Raw genomic sequence first — 17,039 nt, forward strand, 5'->3', positions numbered from 1 at the left:
GAGAGGAAGAATAGGACCATCCTTGATATGACAATGAGCACGATGAAAGAAAAAGGATTCCCAACTGAATATTGGGCAAAGGTTGTAGTAATATTAGTATATACTTGATAAATATGTGTCCTAAAATGGCAAACCATGACAAGATTCCTCTTGAAGCATGGTCAAGACATAGATGGAAAATTGAGAACTTAAGAGTTTTTGGATGTGTAGCATATGTACATGTGCCAAAGGAATAAAAAAAAAAGGTTGGATGACAAATGTGTGAAGTCTATCTTCACAAGTTGTAGCTTGGAATCAAAGGCTTATATATTGTATGATCCAATCACCAAGAAGATCATCATTTCAAGATATATGGAATTTCTCGAAAATCAATCATGGGATGGCTCAGTAGATGAATCTTCAAGCACTTCAAGAAAAGTGTCAACCATTGATGAAGAAGAAGAAATTGGTGAATGTCTTGGTAGATGAATCTTCAAGCACTTCAAGAAAAGTGTCAACCATTGATGAAGAAGAAGAAGTTGGTGATCAACAAGATGATGGAGCATAAAATATAGATAGCTATAGATAAAGGAAAAAACACCAGCAACTTCAGGTATGCAGAGAATCAATTCCTAGTAGCTCAAGATAGCCCCAAGTTGGTATGCAAAATAGTAGCAATAGCTATATTGAAACTTTAGATCCCACTGTCGCCTCCCTATTGCCAAGAAAGACTAAGAGTCTAAGAAAGATATACCAAGATGAAAGGAATGATAAAGATAATGATGAGAGTGTTAATTTTGCATTATTTTCTCATAGTGATCCAATCTATTTTGAAGAAGCCATAAAAGAGAAGAATAGTGTAATGCCATAGATGAGGAAATAGATTCTATAGATAGAAATGAAATGTGGGAGTTAACTACTTTTCCTCCCAAGAAACAAGTTATTGGAGTTAAATGGGTTTACAAGACAAAGTGCAACACTAGAGGAAAAAATAGATAGGCATAAGGTATGATTAGTGGTCAAGTGGTACAAGCAATAGTATGAAAAAGATTTTGATGAGAGATATGCCCTGGTTGCAAGAATGGAAAGCATGCATGTTTTCATAGCAATTGCAACCAAACACAAATGGAAGGTATATCAAATGGATGTGAAGTCCACCTTCTTGAATGAAGTATTAAAAGAAGAGTTATATGTGGAGTAGCCACTTGGTTATGAAGTCGCAAGTGAGGAACACAAGGTGTATAAGTTGAAGAGAGCTCTTTATAGGCTCAGGTAAGGTCTATAGGCATGGCACAAACATGATTGATTCATACTTGATGAGAAATTTTTTAGCAAAAGTGATGGTGAGCCCACTCCATACATCAAGGTAGTAAATGGTAAGGTCTTGATTGTTGTCTTGTATGTAGATGACTTAATCTTCACTAGAAATGATAATTTCCTAATTGGTGAGTTCAAAGAGGCCATGAAGAGTGAATTTTACATGATAGACTTAGGTCTCTTAGAGTATTTTCTAGGCATAGAAGTAAAACATATGCATGATGACATTTTCTCTCTCAAGAAAAATATGCCAACAAGATCTTAGAGAGATTCAAAATACAAAACAACAAGGCAAACCTTATACCAAGAGTAGTAGGTTTGAAGTTGAGCAAGGAATATTGTAGCAAAAATATGAATCCAACATTTTACAAAAGCATGGTTGGAAGTTTGATGTATTTTATAGCAACTTAGCCTGACATGATGCATGCAGTAAGTATGATTTCCAGATTCATGAAAACTCCAAATAATTCCCATTGGCGAGTAGGAAAGAGGATCCTAAGGTATGTGAATGGTACCAAGGGATTTGGGATTTTGTATACTACTGATAATGATATTAAGCTGGTTGACCTTGCACAGATAGTGATTGGGCTAGAAGTCTAGATGATAGATAGTGATTGGGTTGGAAGTTTAGATGATATGAAGAAAACTTCTAGTCATATGTTTCACATGGGCTCAGGTGCAATTTCATGGGCATCTAAGAAGCAACCAATTATTTCTCAATCTACAGCAGAGGTTGAATACATAGCAGAGAATGCAACAACATGTCAAGCTATTTGGCTAAGAAGAATCTTGGTAGATTTGAATGAAAGGCAAGAGGATAGAACTACAATCTTTTGATACAACATCTCCTCAATTGCATTGCCAAAGAATCTAGTCTTCCATGGGAGAAGCAAGCACATTGAGATCATATATCATTTCATCAGAGAGTTAGTGGAGAATAGAGACATCAAGATGGAATTTTGTAAGTTTGACCAACAACTAGTAGACATTTTCACTAAGCCATTGGGCATAACAACTTATGTGTACCTAAGAAGAAGTCTTGGCATAGTTGGTTTGGATCAAGAGTGATCTTTGTTTGTTTGGCTAGGGACAAAGGGGGAGTGTTGAAAATTTTTATTTGCCCCTCGAGCCAAACATCCACCTACCTGCCTAAGGCATTGACCTCAATAGGTGAGTTCAAACTCCAAAAAGAGAGAGAAATTTTTTTGAGAGAAGACAAAAGGGATGAAGTCTCAATGATTCGATAAGGAATAAAAGAAGGAAGAGTGAAAGGAAGGTTTAAGAAGAAGATCAGAGTTGTAGTAGCACAAGATTAGATTCTTTTTTGTTCTCTATAAGTTCATTTTTCTTGGCCTATTGAAGCAGCGATTGTTCCAAGCATTATTATATGCATCTCTTTAGTGCTGCAAGTTAATACCATAAATAGAAGTCTTAATTTAATGTATTTTGGTCCTGCTTGAAGCCTTATGCTCCCAGGTTTATCATTTTTTTGAATAGAAAGCAAGCAACCAGGCATATCAGTTAATCTCCAGTTGTTTATCTTATTGTTGTCTTTATTTCTATCTATTCCATATTGGGTTTAGTATTTTTGCAAGTCAGAGTTGCAACTTTTTGCTTTTATCTCTATGTTTTAATGGTGGAAGAGACCAGACAACAAGTCTATTACTAACTTTCTTGGTTCCCTTGTTATCTGAGCTCTCTATGCTAACTTGGTTAGTATTTGGTTTTTTTGTGCCCACCAAGTTATTCATGTGCTTACTGAGCTCACTTAGTCCCTTCTTGACTAAGTTGACTGAGCTCACTTAGTTCCTTTATTGAATGAGTTCACTCGGTTTAGTGTTGACTGAGTTTTGTTGTTGAGCTCATATTATTTAGGTGACTAAGTAACTTAGCATCCATTATTGTTGAACGAGCCTCCACTCAGTTCCTTAAGGTGCTAAGAAACTGGAAATCCACTATGTCACTTGGTTGTTGAAGAAAATTTTGTGAAGTTTTAACAAATAGTAGTTGACCTATTTTGTGTGGATTGATTGGTTATTCAAGTAGTGACTATGTGGGAATTTTGGATGGTAGAACAAACACTTTTGGATATGTGTTTCATATGTGTTTAGGTTTAATCTCATGAGATTCTGAGAATTTTCTATTTCTGCACTAGATATAGTTTATTTTGTATTTTTAGTTACTCCAAAGCTATAGTAATATGTCTGGTTTCAAGCATGCACTGCGAATATTATTTGTTGCAATTTGTAGCACATGAATATTTTATTTCTGTGCCATGATAAACTAAAAGTGGTGATTTGTAATAGATGAGTTTCAGGCTCATGGCCAATTATTATATGATACTATTTTTTTAATTTTCTAGTATCTAGTGTGACTTCATAAGTCCTAGGCTCTTTTTTCTTATTTTTGGGTGACTTTCCTTGTCAGAATGTGAGTTTGAATATGGAAGAAACTAGTGGCTCACTATTATAATTCCTATAAGTCTCTTTTGTATTGCCTACACCAAAAAATATGATAGATTGGTATTCTAATTGTTGTATAAGGAAGAGGAAATTTTTGGGGAAAATAGGTGGTCACCCACTACTTTCTCATCTTTATATCATATTTCAATCTCTGCAAACAACAATGAATCTCATCTATCCATATCTCACAAAAATAGGACTTTAGAGTCCTAGTATTAGTGTATAGATATATTGACAAATATTGCACATAATAAATTATGTTTTTACCCTACATACAACAATTAGTCACATATAAGTTTTATTCTCATAATTTTATTTTACATATACTTAGACTTTTAGTAGGTCTTTTGTGAGTTGTTCAACTTCACCAATAAACCAATGATCAATTGACATAATTTAAAATAATTTAACTAAATGACAACATACACTAATAAGAATATTTATTAAAAAATAATTACTTACATTTAAAATCACATTATTTCAAAACCAAAATAATTTTAACTCAAATCCCCACATTATTCTGTCATACTTATTAACTTATTGATAAGAGTTTTGAAATATTTTAGAGAGAAGACACTAATTTATATATCAATTATATACCATGATATGTAATTAAATGTGGTCAACTATTTATCAATTAATTGAGAACTTTAACAAATTGTTGTAAGAAGAAACTTAAAAATTCTATAAGTGAAAGCAATTTACTTCGGAGAGTTTGAAATACTCATGTACAAAGATTTTTTCAATCTTTTAACATTTTTTAAATTTATAATTGAACCAAATATACTAAAAACACATATTGTAATGTTTGTATATTCACTACAATATTTGTATATTCACTATTGTGTTATTAGTAGAGAATACTATGTGGTAGAATTTTTTTTTAATGATTTGTTATAAAGATGATAATAAATGAATTATTATTGTATTTAATGCTTTTAACTTTACAATAATTGATCTAATAAAATTAATATTTCTAAATTCCATATTTAATAATTACATCATAAATTTTTTTAAACCTTGTTAATATACTTTGCAATCAAATATATTATTAGTAATATTGTGATACATTTTGAATTTTATACGTTAAGGAGTGATTAAACCTTTTGATTTCTATGTGTTCCAATTAATCATTATTTAAATTTCATATATTTGCCTATAGATTTTAAAACTAATATTTTTTAAAATTGGTTTTTTATTAAGCTAATGTGATTGATATTTGTTTAATAATTTTTGAATGCAAGATATTTTAATATTGTATTTTTTATTATATATTTTTTTTTCATTCAAAAATACTAAAAAATTATTATTACTTATATTATATAATTGTTTAAAAAATATTATTTTATATTATTATAAAAATATTACTATTTTCATATTATAATTTATTTATAATATATCAATAATTATATTTATTAATATTCCTTTTCAACATACTATATTTATTAATATTCCTTTTCAACATACTATTATATTAAAATTAGATTCATGTAAAAACTAAAGGCAAGTCCTAAGCCATTATGTGATACCACTTGTTCTATATAACTTTCTTATTTTAAAATAATTCTAAAATTGCACCTACTAAAAATTTATTGTATCTCTTAAACAACATAAACCATACTAAATATATTCTAATTTATAGCTAGATTTCAACCCTTATATTTTGACTTTTCTTTTTTATAGCTAGATTTCAACCCTTATATTTTGACTTTTCTTTTTTTACTTCCAAATTTACTTTTCAAATGAAAGATACATTTGTAAATCGACTTAACCTAAACAACTTAAACTTATCCAAGTTCTTCCTATTGAATATCTAATAAATTATAATATATATAGATAAGTGAAGAGTGAAAAGATAAATAAAAATCACTAGAACCCTCAAAACACACACATATATATAATACAATGGCCCACTAATATATTTTTTGGTTATTAATTTACAAATTGAATTAATTATAAAAATTAATTTTACAAAAAAAATTCAATATATAATATGATGGTAACATGGACCTTGTAGTGTTCCCACTTTATATATATATATATATATATATATATATATATATATATATATATATATATATATATATATATATATATATATATAATCATATTAAATATTAATTTTTTAATTTATTTTTATTAATTTCTATAAATCTATACAATGCTTAGAAATAAATTAATATGTGTACACAACACACTAAACTACACACGACAAAAACCCTTATCCATAGACAACAATTTAATGGATAATGATTTAACAAAACTATTAAAGCATATTAAAGCAAATGGTTGATGGAACAAGAGTTGCATGCAACTAGAGTCCTATCGTAATGAAGTAGGAGAAATCATCAAGTAAGTAGCATGAAACAATGGACTTATTGAGTACGATCATAACTTACTAATCTAGGGTTAATGGTTTGATTAATGGTTTGAGAACTATTTTACATACTAGCTTCATCTGAATCATTATCCTATCTATATATGAATCAATATAATTTAACTATTTTTAAATTTAAATCAGAAAAAAAAAATCTCCATTCTTGTACAAATAAAAAACATTTTCTTTCTTACTACATGTAAAGTCCATATGACTCGTAAATGTTTACAAGAGTTGATTAACTTCATTCAATAAAAAGATATCATCACAATATTTGAAAAATTTTTTTGGGGGCGGTAAATAAACCCATCTTTGAAGTCTGATAGGAAAATCTCTGCAATAAAGACATGAACATAAGCTCAACAAACTTAAAGAAACTAAGATAGAAGATCCTTATCATCAACATTTTTCTTAAGATTAATGAAAAACCAAATGAGACATGATAGTTAATAATTAGTCATCAGTTGTTAAAAGAAAACACAACATTAGTGAGAAGCTAAAACAATATTAAATGTTTTTCACATACTTTACCCAAGTATGTTATCAATTTATTTTCTAGAAATGTTTTTAATTAAAACCCTAAATAAAGTTCCTAGGCGTATGACAAGATTCTAGGTTTTAAAGTAAAACCTAGAGCTAGCATGAAACCTACATTTTACTAAGAACAACAATGGCAAACAAACTTCAAATATAGTAAGAAGTATTCGTTGATAGATAATAAGAAAATAAAGAAATCCAAGCTTACCCCAGAATGAAATCCATTTCATGTGTCTTTCGCCTAAGTAAAGAAACTTCTACACATCATACCAACAAGCTTTCAAATAAATCTTGTTAGGGTAATTCAAGGAATCTGTATGAGTTGTTGGTGCATTCATAGCACAATTACGATCAATATCTTTTTGTCTTCATGTAGATGTGTCTAATGGATGAATTGTTTACAAGATATATTTAAGCAATGAAAATATAGAGTTACAAAATATGTTACAAAATATTTAGAAAAAATAGAGTAAATGTAAAAAATAACAAAATCAGACTATTCTCAAAGCACGAGATACATTTTCTATAGTAAAATGGAGGGGTAGAAATTTAAAATAAAATTTAAAATTAGCCTTTCATATGCTTATATTTATTTTCAAGCTTAACCATTTTATCTAAGAGCAATTATAATTATCTACATGTACAAGTACCTAGTTGTATTGAATAGTAAAGATATTAACAACTAAAGAACAAATCATTTATATTAGCTTTTCCAGACTGACTATGAGAATGACAATCATAATGAATAAAACCAATGAGATGGGTGATCACCTTTAGATTCTAATAGCAATGAATAATCAACTAAGTTATTTGAATATAGTGATAAGTAAGGTGCATATATTGAAGTTGCAAATACTATTATATAGTATATATAAATTACTATCAAAGAGTTTCTTAGATATTATAATATGGAAAGGTAGTGATACAGAATAATGTCTATCTACTATGCAAGAAATATACTAAATATGCCCAGCCATTTTCATTGTGGCCATTAAATGAGAATCGAAGTGCAGTAGAAGTTTCTTATAGCCTGTTGGCTACTCAAAGGAATTATGCAGAGAGGAACTATTATAATTTTTGTGAAGTTGATTAGAGATGAAAAACCTGACGTGTCTACTTTTAGTTATTAGAAGTCAAGGTTGTACAGTGGTTCACTGGATTCAGTAATCCCATTAGCATGGCTGAATGGAATTAATCAACAACTCACATTGATACAAATTTGAGTTTCCTTTAAGAAGTAATAAGAGTAGAAGACAATTTTTTTTATAATAGTATCAAATCAATAAGAAGGAGAACATTTTGAACAAAAGTTAGTGTTGTAATGAATTTTAGTGTTTTAATAGAACTACAAAATGCATAGTTCTCAAATGGAAAATGAAGCCTATGTGAATTAGGGATGGTAAAGATTTGATTCATTTCTAGTTTTAGATAAACCCTAGAAAGTGTGGAGAAAGAGTAGCATGATAGTAGCTTTGCAGGTTCAAATGTTATAAATCTGTCATTAAAACCCTCATATATTTTCATCACATATCAAAGAGTAGTAGAATCACAAATAATAATCATATCATTTTTTTCCAAACCCCTCATAGAGCTCCATGACCGAAGTGAAAAGCTGAAAAATGGTGGAAAAGAAACTCACAAATTATATCCGAACAAATGCAGACTTGTGTGAGCAAAGAATTAAAAATGAGAAGCATGTCTAGTGAAACTTCCCAAGTCCAAGTAGAGAGAAAAATTAAGGAAATAATCATTGACCTTTCCTTTTGGTTTTCAACGATTTTTTGTGTGACTAATACATGATTAAACATTAAAGGCCCCTAACAGATAGTTAGGCAGGTTTCTCTGCAAGATCCAAAAATGAGTCCAAACCTACCTAATATTTTAAGATATGATATAAAAATTTAATCAATGTAATGTCAAAGGAGAAAACTTATAGAAGTCTGAAAATTTTAACAAGAGATCTAATGTATTATAAAATTTCGTTTACTATATTTTTAGCGAGTCTATCTGTGCAAGTCTATCTGTGCAGTTCTAGGCCAAGTCAAATTCTAGCTATCAAATTTGCTAAAACAAACACCAGTATTGTCAAGCCTTACGAAATGGAGAACAAATAATTTCACAGAAGGCTTAGGTAAGGTCAAACACAAAATCATCAATATCAGCTCTATGTGTTATAAAAAAATAAATTAATGGCAATTGCTCTATGTAGATAACTCAACTTCAAGCAAATTATCATGCACCTTTTAGATTTACCTTAACAAACAATGATATAAAACTTACAAAGCGAATCAAAGCTTCTCATATATACTTGTATACACATTGAGGTCACGTTCAGTGAACCATAGTGGTAGAGGAATAGTCATGCAACAGATTACCTCTCTTCAGAAAGTCCTAAAATTCTCTTTGTCTAACCACCCATAAAATCTGATGCTAAATGGAAAATCTCCTCTCTTTTAAGCCAGTGCCTGCAAAACCCTAAAATAATCTAAAAATAGAGTTGTAAAAATTTTGAAGAATAAATTGAGTCCACCAAATTCAAGCTCGGAGACTGAATAGAGAGATATCGAGGCAATAAAAACTATCTAGAAAAATAACGTATTAATGGAATCCACACAGCAAATTGGGGTCCTTGATAATGATCCAATGCGTTGTTTTCTATAAGTGTTGTTGGTTCCATAGTGAACGACAAACTGTTTATTCCAAATATCAATCTGGATGCAAATTGAAAAAATATTCAGTTGAGATGATTATTGATGAGTGCAATACAGACCAAGTAACCAATTAAGAATCCAAAAAGGAGTAAATAAGTTTGAAAAGTGTGAAAGTAAACATTCAAATTTCACACGCAGGTGTGAAGGCATAGACACACCTTGCTTCGGATTTCTCAAAATGCAAGAAGAACTCCTCCATGGCTCATTATATAATTTGATTTCAACTTGACCAAAACTTGCACACCAAACCCTATTCACGCATTCAATTAGCTCATCTCTGTACACCAATCTATCCTATAAATTCAATTATAATCTACCAAAAAATCAGCACATCATCCCTGAGCTACAGTCAAATCTAAAGAACGTATACTCAATAAATATATATGATTACGTTCAAAACCTAACGTGTTCTTGTCTTGAAATATATGAAAAAAATAAAAGCTCTGATGGCAAGAAAGGGCACACCGAGAAGAAGCAGTGCTCACAATAGATAGCAGTACCCCACATGAAGCTAAAGCTGCAAAGGCACCGCCATTATCCTTTCCCGCTAAAGCCCCAAAGATGAATATTGCTGATTTTCTGTAATTGGAGGCCAGACTCCAGTCAGTTAACCCACACTCATATGAATTGCAGAACGTAAATAGAGGAGCAATGATGTAGGCGAGCAATACATGGTACCAGAAGCAAGCCTACTGAAATTTGAAGCTGCTAACTCTGTTCAACAAGTAATCCATTTCTATAATAGCTACAACCATAAATGGACAGGTGGAAGCCTGCATCTTAAAATGAAAAATGAAAGTTCCAATACCATGCAAAAATTAGAAAACATTCCAGCCACGTAGCTTTTTGAAAAAATTGACATTTGTAATGTTTGAGAGTTTTCTTAATATATGAAGTAAAAAAAAAAAAAGTTATTGAGAAAATAGGCAACAACCAATTGAAAAAAAGCAATTTAAATTTCTGACACTAAATTAATTCAAAAAGGTCCTCCAAAACTATAGTTTTAACAAAAAAAAATTTCAAGTTGCACAGTTTTCCAAGACCAAACTAATGCTACACAGGCAAATGAAAACTGTGGTCTCCTATAACAATGGGAAATAAATGGATAATAATGTTGATTGCTTCAGTTAGTATTTTAACCAGCTTGGGAGGAATAGCTGACACTTTGTGAAAGGCCACTCCAGATCAATAGTGGAATTGATCAACGTCACACTTTATTTTTTTTTAACTTTTTATGGCCTTTCATATCTTTCAGGACAGTGTGAAACAATTGATATAATCTTAAAAGTTGATAATAATATTTTTTTCCTGAATCATATCAACATTATAAGAAATGAAAAAATCTGATCTCTGAAATTATTTTTCTCATTTACAATACAGATTTATTATTCTACTTAGTGTGGGTGATATAATTGACCCGCTCGAAATGGGTTCATTTCAATCATCCATATCTTCAAACGCTCGCTCTTAAAACCGTCCAGTGAAAAATTTGTCTTTATAATAATAAGATATCGAGAACCCACTTGTTGCTGGTAAGTGGACACCCGTAAAATGACAACATCGCTGAGTTCATCCTCTGCCCTGCTTTGTGTTAATATCTAAGTCAAATTACTTTAATATCACATCTTCTCTGTTTTTTATGGAGGGTGCGGTATCCATGTCGTCAAAATCACTCATGAATTTCTGTTGGTTTTTTGTGAGCCATTCAATTTCATGAGTAGACCAAGGACCCATTGACTATTTAAATACAATATATTTATATTATTTACAATTATTAAATTTATCTTTCTGAACCTTTCAACTTCCTCAATGGTCCAAAGATCGTTTGACTACTTAAAAACAATAGATTTATATTTTCATTAACTTTTTTTAAAAGTGTAATAAATAGCTTTTTTTTACCAATTTATGTAATAAATAGATATACCATATCATATTATTCCATGTTATATGATATTAAATTATACTACGATATTTATTTTAGAAAGAAATCTGATAAGTTGTTTTAATATAGTAGAATTGGGAGATGGGGAGGGGGATGAAGATAGAGCCATATAGGCGAGGGTAGCGATAAGGATATCAACGAGGAAAGATTTTAGATAGAGGAGCAAATTGGAGAGAGATGGGAATATAGAGAGAATATAAAGTATATGGAAAGAGAGGGAGCCAGAAATTTAGATTTTGATCACTAATTGATCAGTATACTACATAATTGTATACAAAAAATAGACTAATATTTTCCTTTATTATCTACCCACACATCTTGAACATATCCATTACAGAGTAAAGTGTGATTGCTAGTTACAAGAATCAACCCTTGTCTATATACCCATTACACAATAAAGAGTGATAACTGGTTACAAGAATCAACCATTGACTATAAAGGGGACGGCCAGTTTATTTTTCATCAGTCTTTATAACACGTAGCAGTTAGTTGGCTGTTTAGTTCGCCACAGGCTCTATTATGCAAATGTAATAAAAAGGGGCGCTATTTATTAATAAAGATCAAAAGAAAACAGAGCAATACAGCATACAGTGTTACCGCAAATCTGAAACTGGAACATGGAGTGGGTAGTTTGGGGATTTGTAATTGTTTGTGCTGGTTTAGTTTTCTTTCTGTTCAAGATTGTAACAACAATATGGTGGAAACCTCTGCAATTGAGAAAGTACTTTGAAGCCCAAGGAATCAGGGGTCCTCCGTACAGACTATTCCATGGGAACTCTACAGATATATCCAGAATGACCGATGAGCAGAACTCCAAACCCATGCCTGCACTCTCACATGACATTCTCCCAAGAATCCTTCCCCATCTTCATCAGTGGACCAAAACCTATGGTACACTTTGTATTATGCAAGTTTCTAAGATATTCTATTGAACATGTTAGTGGAATTTCTCTTAATACAATTAATTGCTTTGCTGGGATGTTGATCCAAGATAGAATAGAAGCTAATTAAAAAGAATATACAGGACTCTGAAGACCCTATTGATTAACAAACTTCTTGTCTGTGATATAATAGGTCAGGATTTTATTTTCTGGTTTGGATCAAATGCAAGGTTGGTTGTTCACCAGCCTGAGAATATTAAGGAGATATTGTCCACTAAATTTGGCAACTTTCCCAAGCCACCGAATAATCCCCTTGCAAATCAACTATTGGGAAACGGACTTGCGGAGTTGAAAGGTGAGAAATGGGCTCAGCACAGGAAAATCATCAATCCCGCTTTCCATATGGATCTCTTGAAGGTAAGGCACTGAACTATTCTCTATTATGGTCTTAAACTGGGACCATAATGATCCAAATTAGAGATAAATCTACCAAGTTCTTACTGATAAACAAAGATAGATGTGCTTTGCATATCGACTGTCTGAATTTCATTAGGGTTGATTGTTGGGTCAATACCCAATCAAGAAGGATAAAGCCCTCTTTCCATAGACCTCTTCATTGGACCTTTACCATTTGGATAAAGCTATAGTGATTGTCTTGATTGGGTCTAATATCGAGGTTATGTAGATTTGCAATCGCATGCATCTCATTACCAATTATTGCCCCATTGAATATGTCTCATTGCAAAAAAATTTGCACCTGGGTGTTGTAAAAGTCATCATTTGTGCTGTTTCTAAATTCGACTCCCTAAGAATCTTTTGTATCGACATTTTAGAATGTAATCTGGATAAAAAATCTGACAGTTCGATCCAGAAACAGCACAGCTAATTTCACCATAGACTGTAGAAATTTAATGTCAGATAACAAGAATTGTTGAGTGGTCGAGGCTTGAGCCTGATTCTTATCACAGCTGAAGTTAAGAAACATTTAGATTTAGCATGCAATTAGTTTTAAAAGCTTCCAGCATTGAATGGGCTAGCAGGATTCTCCTGCATCAGCAGTTTCAAAACACTTCAGGCCGAATATGTTTAGAAGAACATTGTAATCCAGTTCGTAGGTCTGTGGTTAAAATTAACCAATGATGCTTTCAGGATGGCCGCACTGCCCTGTTTTGGCATGCCCTTCATGAAGAGTTATATCTCAGTGCAAGACCCTGGTCATTCCTTAGCAAAGGAAAAATTCCGTGGTGTTAAAAAGCAAGGTTGTAGTGATTTTCAACCAGTAGAAAAGAGATATATCGGGATACTTTGTAATTACATAAAAAATTTCAATAATACTGATCTTGAGGGGATTTATGCATAGGGAAAAATATGCACATACCTCAATCTCAAATGTATAATCTCAAATACAATATAAACTAATTTGGAAAATGATCTAAAATAATTTAAAAATTTGCAAGAATGATTTCTTGTTTCTTATTGAGACCCTTAGGAAATTACATTCAAATAATATACAAATAAAATTACATTGATTGATATGACAGTCATGGGGGCTGATAAAATCACAAAAAAATTATGTGAGCTGATCCAAAGTAACAATCTTACATAAGCTTTAAATTTGAAAGCAAACTATAAGTGTATGATTCTATGTCCGCGGTCTTCTTCGCATATCAGATTAGATTGATATGACAATCATAGAAGGTGATAAAATCACAAAAAATATGATAATTGATTCAAAGCAGCAACCACACTCAAGCTTTAGATTTTAAAGCAAACTCAGTTTCTATAATCTAAGCCCACAGACTTCACAAAAAATCTTTAATATTTGAATTCAACATCAAAAATACTTTCATGAGAAACTAAAATCATTTATAAATCTGATTACAACCTTCAATCCTTCCTTCCATATATTCAAATCAATGACTCTTGGATCAATTGGCCTTCAAACTTCAACTAATTTCTCATATAACTTGCACCCAAAGACATAACTTTCAAACCAAGAAACCACCACTTAATTGGATTGAGTAAGCTGCAAATTAACTGTAATTTCACCATAGCATGGGTTGGAAAAAAACCCCCAAAACCTTACATCCACAACCTTAACAAATTAGAATATATCACTCATTTTTTATTGACCAGGATAATCATGGGTTGGAATCAACCCTCAAAACTTCACGCCCAGAACCTTAACAAATTTAAATTGATCATTCTTTTTAAATTGATGATGATAACTTTTTCACTGGAGTTTCAGCACATCATAGATTAGAACCAACTCTCAAAACCCCACACCCACAACCTTAATTTATTTTTCTTATTAAATTGATGTGGAAGACATTCTTAGATGTAACCATAATTAGATGGCCCTGAGGGACAGGGAGAGAGCAGAAGTGGGGTGAAAAGTAGTGAGGGATAGAGAAGGTTGTATATACTATACATATGGTACTTAAAATGCTAGTTATGAAAAAATGCTTTGCAATATAAGATATAAAGATGTAAAGAGTGAATACTTGAACATTGCATTGAATTGAAACATCAAACATTGAACATAAATAGCAGAATCAAGAAATAGTCAAAATAGCAAATAGTCAACAAGAAGACGTCTCCCCACCCTTAATGGAGGTGGCTGAATCTGTAGGGGCGGGGGATGAAGTTGGTAAATCCCCGGTGCATCTCCAAGATGCGAGGCAAAAAGGGGATGAATTTCCGTTACTATGATTAGAACCAACTCCTAAATCTCATATCCACAACATCAACAAATTAAAATTTATCATTTTTAATAAATGAGGATAACTTTTTCACCTACATATTTCAACTAGAATATTTAATTTATGATATAATTCTGTTTAATTTAGTGTCTAGTTGAGACGAGACCTTGTCACCTTGCTCTCTCAAATTCAAATTCAGACGCCTTGGCTGTTTCTTTCTGAAATTAGCAATATTCTCTTCAGACATGACTGTAAAAAATTACTTATCTGTTAGAATCTAAGCAGAATATTTTGCAAATAGTTCCCTATTATGATATTTATTTTCAGAATTTAATAGGAAAATATTTATATTTAGCTGTCAGAAATTTCGATACTTAAATTATAAGACTTTTAGTAATTGCAGGGGATGATTTCAACCATTGTGAAAAGCTGTGCCCAGATGTTGGATGAATGGAGTAAATTGATATTGTCAGGGGCATCGGAAATTGATGTCCAAAAGGAGCTCAACGATCTCACAGCAGATGTTATTTCCCGCACAGCATTTGGAAGCAGCTTTGCAGAGGGAAGGCATATCTTTGAAATGCAAGAAAAACAGCTGGTTCTTACAATGGAAGCAGCTCAGAGTGTTTACATTCCAGGTTTCAGGTAACAAACTTCAGCTTTGTGACAACACAGTTGTCAGTTATAAATTCTGTGTCCTTTTTGAAATGAGAGGTTTCCCAATATTTGTCTCGCTGTCACAGTGGAGACTCGAGAGCTACACAGATTTTTCTGCTATAACATCAATCTCAAATGCCTTTTCCCTCCATGAATCATGTGCATTTCGTAGTATTCTTGTGTACTTTAAGAAGTTTTTTCTCATATTCTGAAGTATGCTGAATTTATAACTTCTTTTGTTTTCTTAGATTGGTATGTAACATATGAGAGTGATTCCTCTCATCAGGTTTCTGCCTACTAAAAAGAATAGGCAACGTTGGGCTTTGGTGAAAGAAGTAAGCAGGTCGTTAAGACAAATTATAGATGCCAGGAAAAAGACTGCTACAATGGATAAAACAGGTATCTATGGATCCGATTTGCTTGGTTTGATGATGTCTCAGAGCAAGGAGCAGGGGAGAGACACTGTCAAAAGTAATGGCAGCCTGAGCACAGAGGAAATCATTGATGAATGTAAGACTTTCTACTTTGCTGGTCAGGAAACTACATCACTCCTTTTGCAATGGAGCATAATATTGTTGGGCATACATCAAGATTGGCAAGAGCGAGCTCGCAGAGAGGTGTTAGAAGTATGTGGCAAAAACAACTGTCCAGATGCAGAAAGCTTAAGTCGCCTCAAAATTGTAAGTAAAACCTCAAAATCTTGTTGAAATTAGCAAACTAATAAATCAGGGTAAGGGCCATTTGCTGGCTCTAGTAAACGAAACAAAATATAAAGACATTAAATTTCTTCACAGAATAAGCTCAGAAGAAGTACCCAATTTAGTAACAAGCAGTTTCAATCATAGTTAAGGCAGGATTTAGATTTGGATTCAATTGTAGTATTTTGGAATGTTTTGCAGGTGGGAATGATACTAAATGAGACTTTGAGACTTTATCCACCTTTAGTAAATATGATGCGAATGGCAAGTAAGCCAATGAAGCTCGGAAAGCTCTCAATTCCTGCAGGTACTCAACTTTTAATTCCGGTCATTGCAATTCACCATGAACCTGCTTTGTGGGGAGATGATGCCAAAGATTTCAATCCAGGGCGATTTAATGAAGGAATTGCAAAAGCTGCAAAGCATCAGATGGCATTCATGCCCTTTGGTGCAGGTCCAAACATATGTGTGGGCCAAAATTTGGCCCTGCTGGAAGCAAAAATAATTTTGGCCATGATTCTGCAAAAGTTTAATTTTGCCACTTCACCCTCTTATACTCATGCCCCTATAGTTTTAGGCCTTCTAAAACCTCAATATGGAGCTCAGGTTATCTTCCGCATGGACTAATATCTGGGAATAACGCTGCCTGGAAATTATCCCGTTTATTGAAATTTTAACCAGCATTATATATTTGCTTATTATATTTGCATAATATATTATAAATGTTCTTAAATGAATATTATTATTAATAAAATAAATATTTCAATCAGTAAGAA

At 32.0% G+C, this 17,039-nt stretch overlaps 1 protein-coding gene across 1 annotated transcript; it reads left to right on the forward strand.

Moving 5' to 3' along the window:
* Nucleotides 1–11,714: 11,714 nt before the first annotated feature.
* LOC149579813 (cytochrome P450 734A1-like) lies at nt 11,715–17,039 on the forward strand. Its single transcript, XM_089786994.1, has 5 exons — nt 11,715–12,216; nt 12,400–12,623; nt 15,312–15,553; nt 15,852–16,245; nt 16,465–17,039. The coding sequence occupies exons 1-5, from the start codon at nt 11,943–11,945 to the stop codon at nt 16,888–16,890; spliced, it is 1,560 nt and encodes a 519-aa protein (XP_089643120.1). The 5' UTR covers nt 11,715–11,942; the 3' UTR covers nt 16,891–17,039.

This window comes from Cupressus sempervirens, chromosome 1 (genome assembly GCF_028749045.1).
Source record: "Cupressus sempervirens isolate cs-2001-9-10 chromosome 1, ASM2874904v1, whole genome shotgun sequence".
NCBI classification, from domain to species: Eukaryota; Viridiplantae; Streptophyta; class Pinopsida; order Cupressales; family Cupressaceae; genus Cupressus; species Cupressus sempervirens.

Coding starts and splice junctions, on each gene's coding strand:
- LOC149579813 (XM_089786994.1), top strand. CDS start 11,943: ATGGAGTGGGTAGTTTGGGGATTTGTAATTGTTTGTGCTGGTTTAGTT. Junction 12,217..12,399: donor TCAGTGGACCAAAACCTATG/GTACACTTTGTA, acceptor GTGATATAATAG/GTCAGGATTTTATTTTCTGG. Junction 15,554..15,851: donor GTTTACATTCCAGGTTTCAG/GTAACAAACTTC, acceptor TCCTCTCATCAG/GTTTCTGCCTACTAAAAAGA.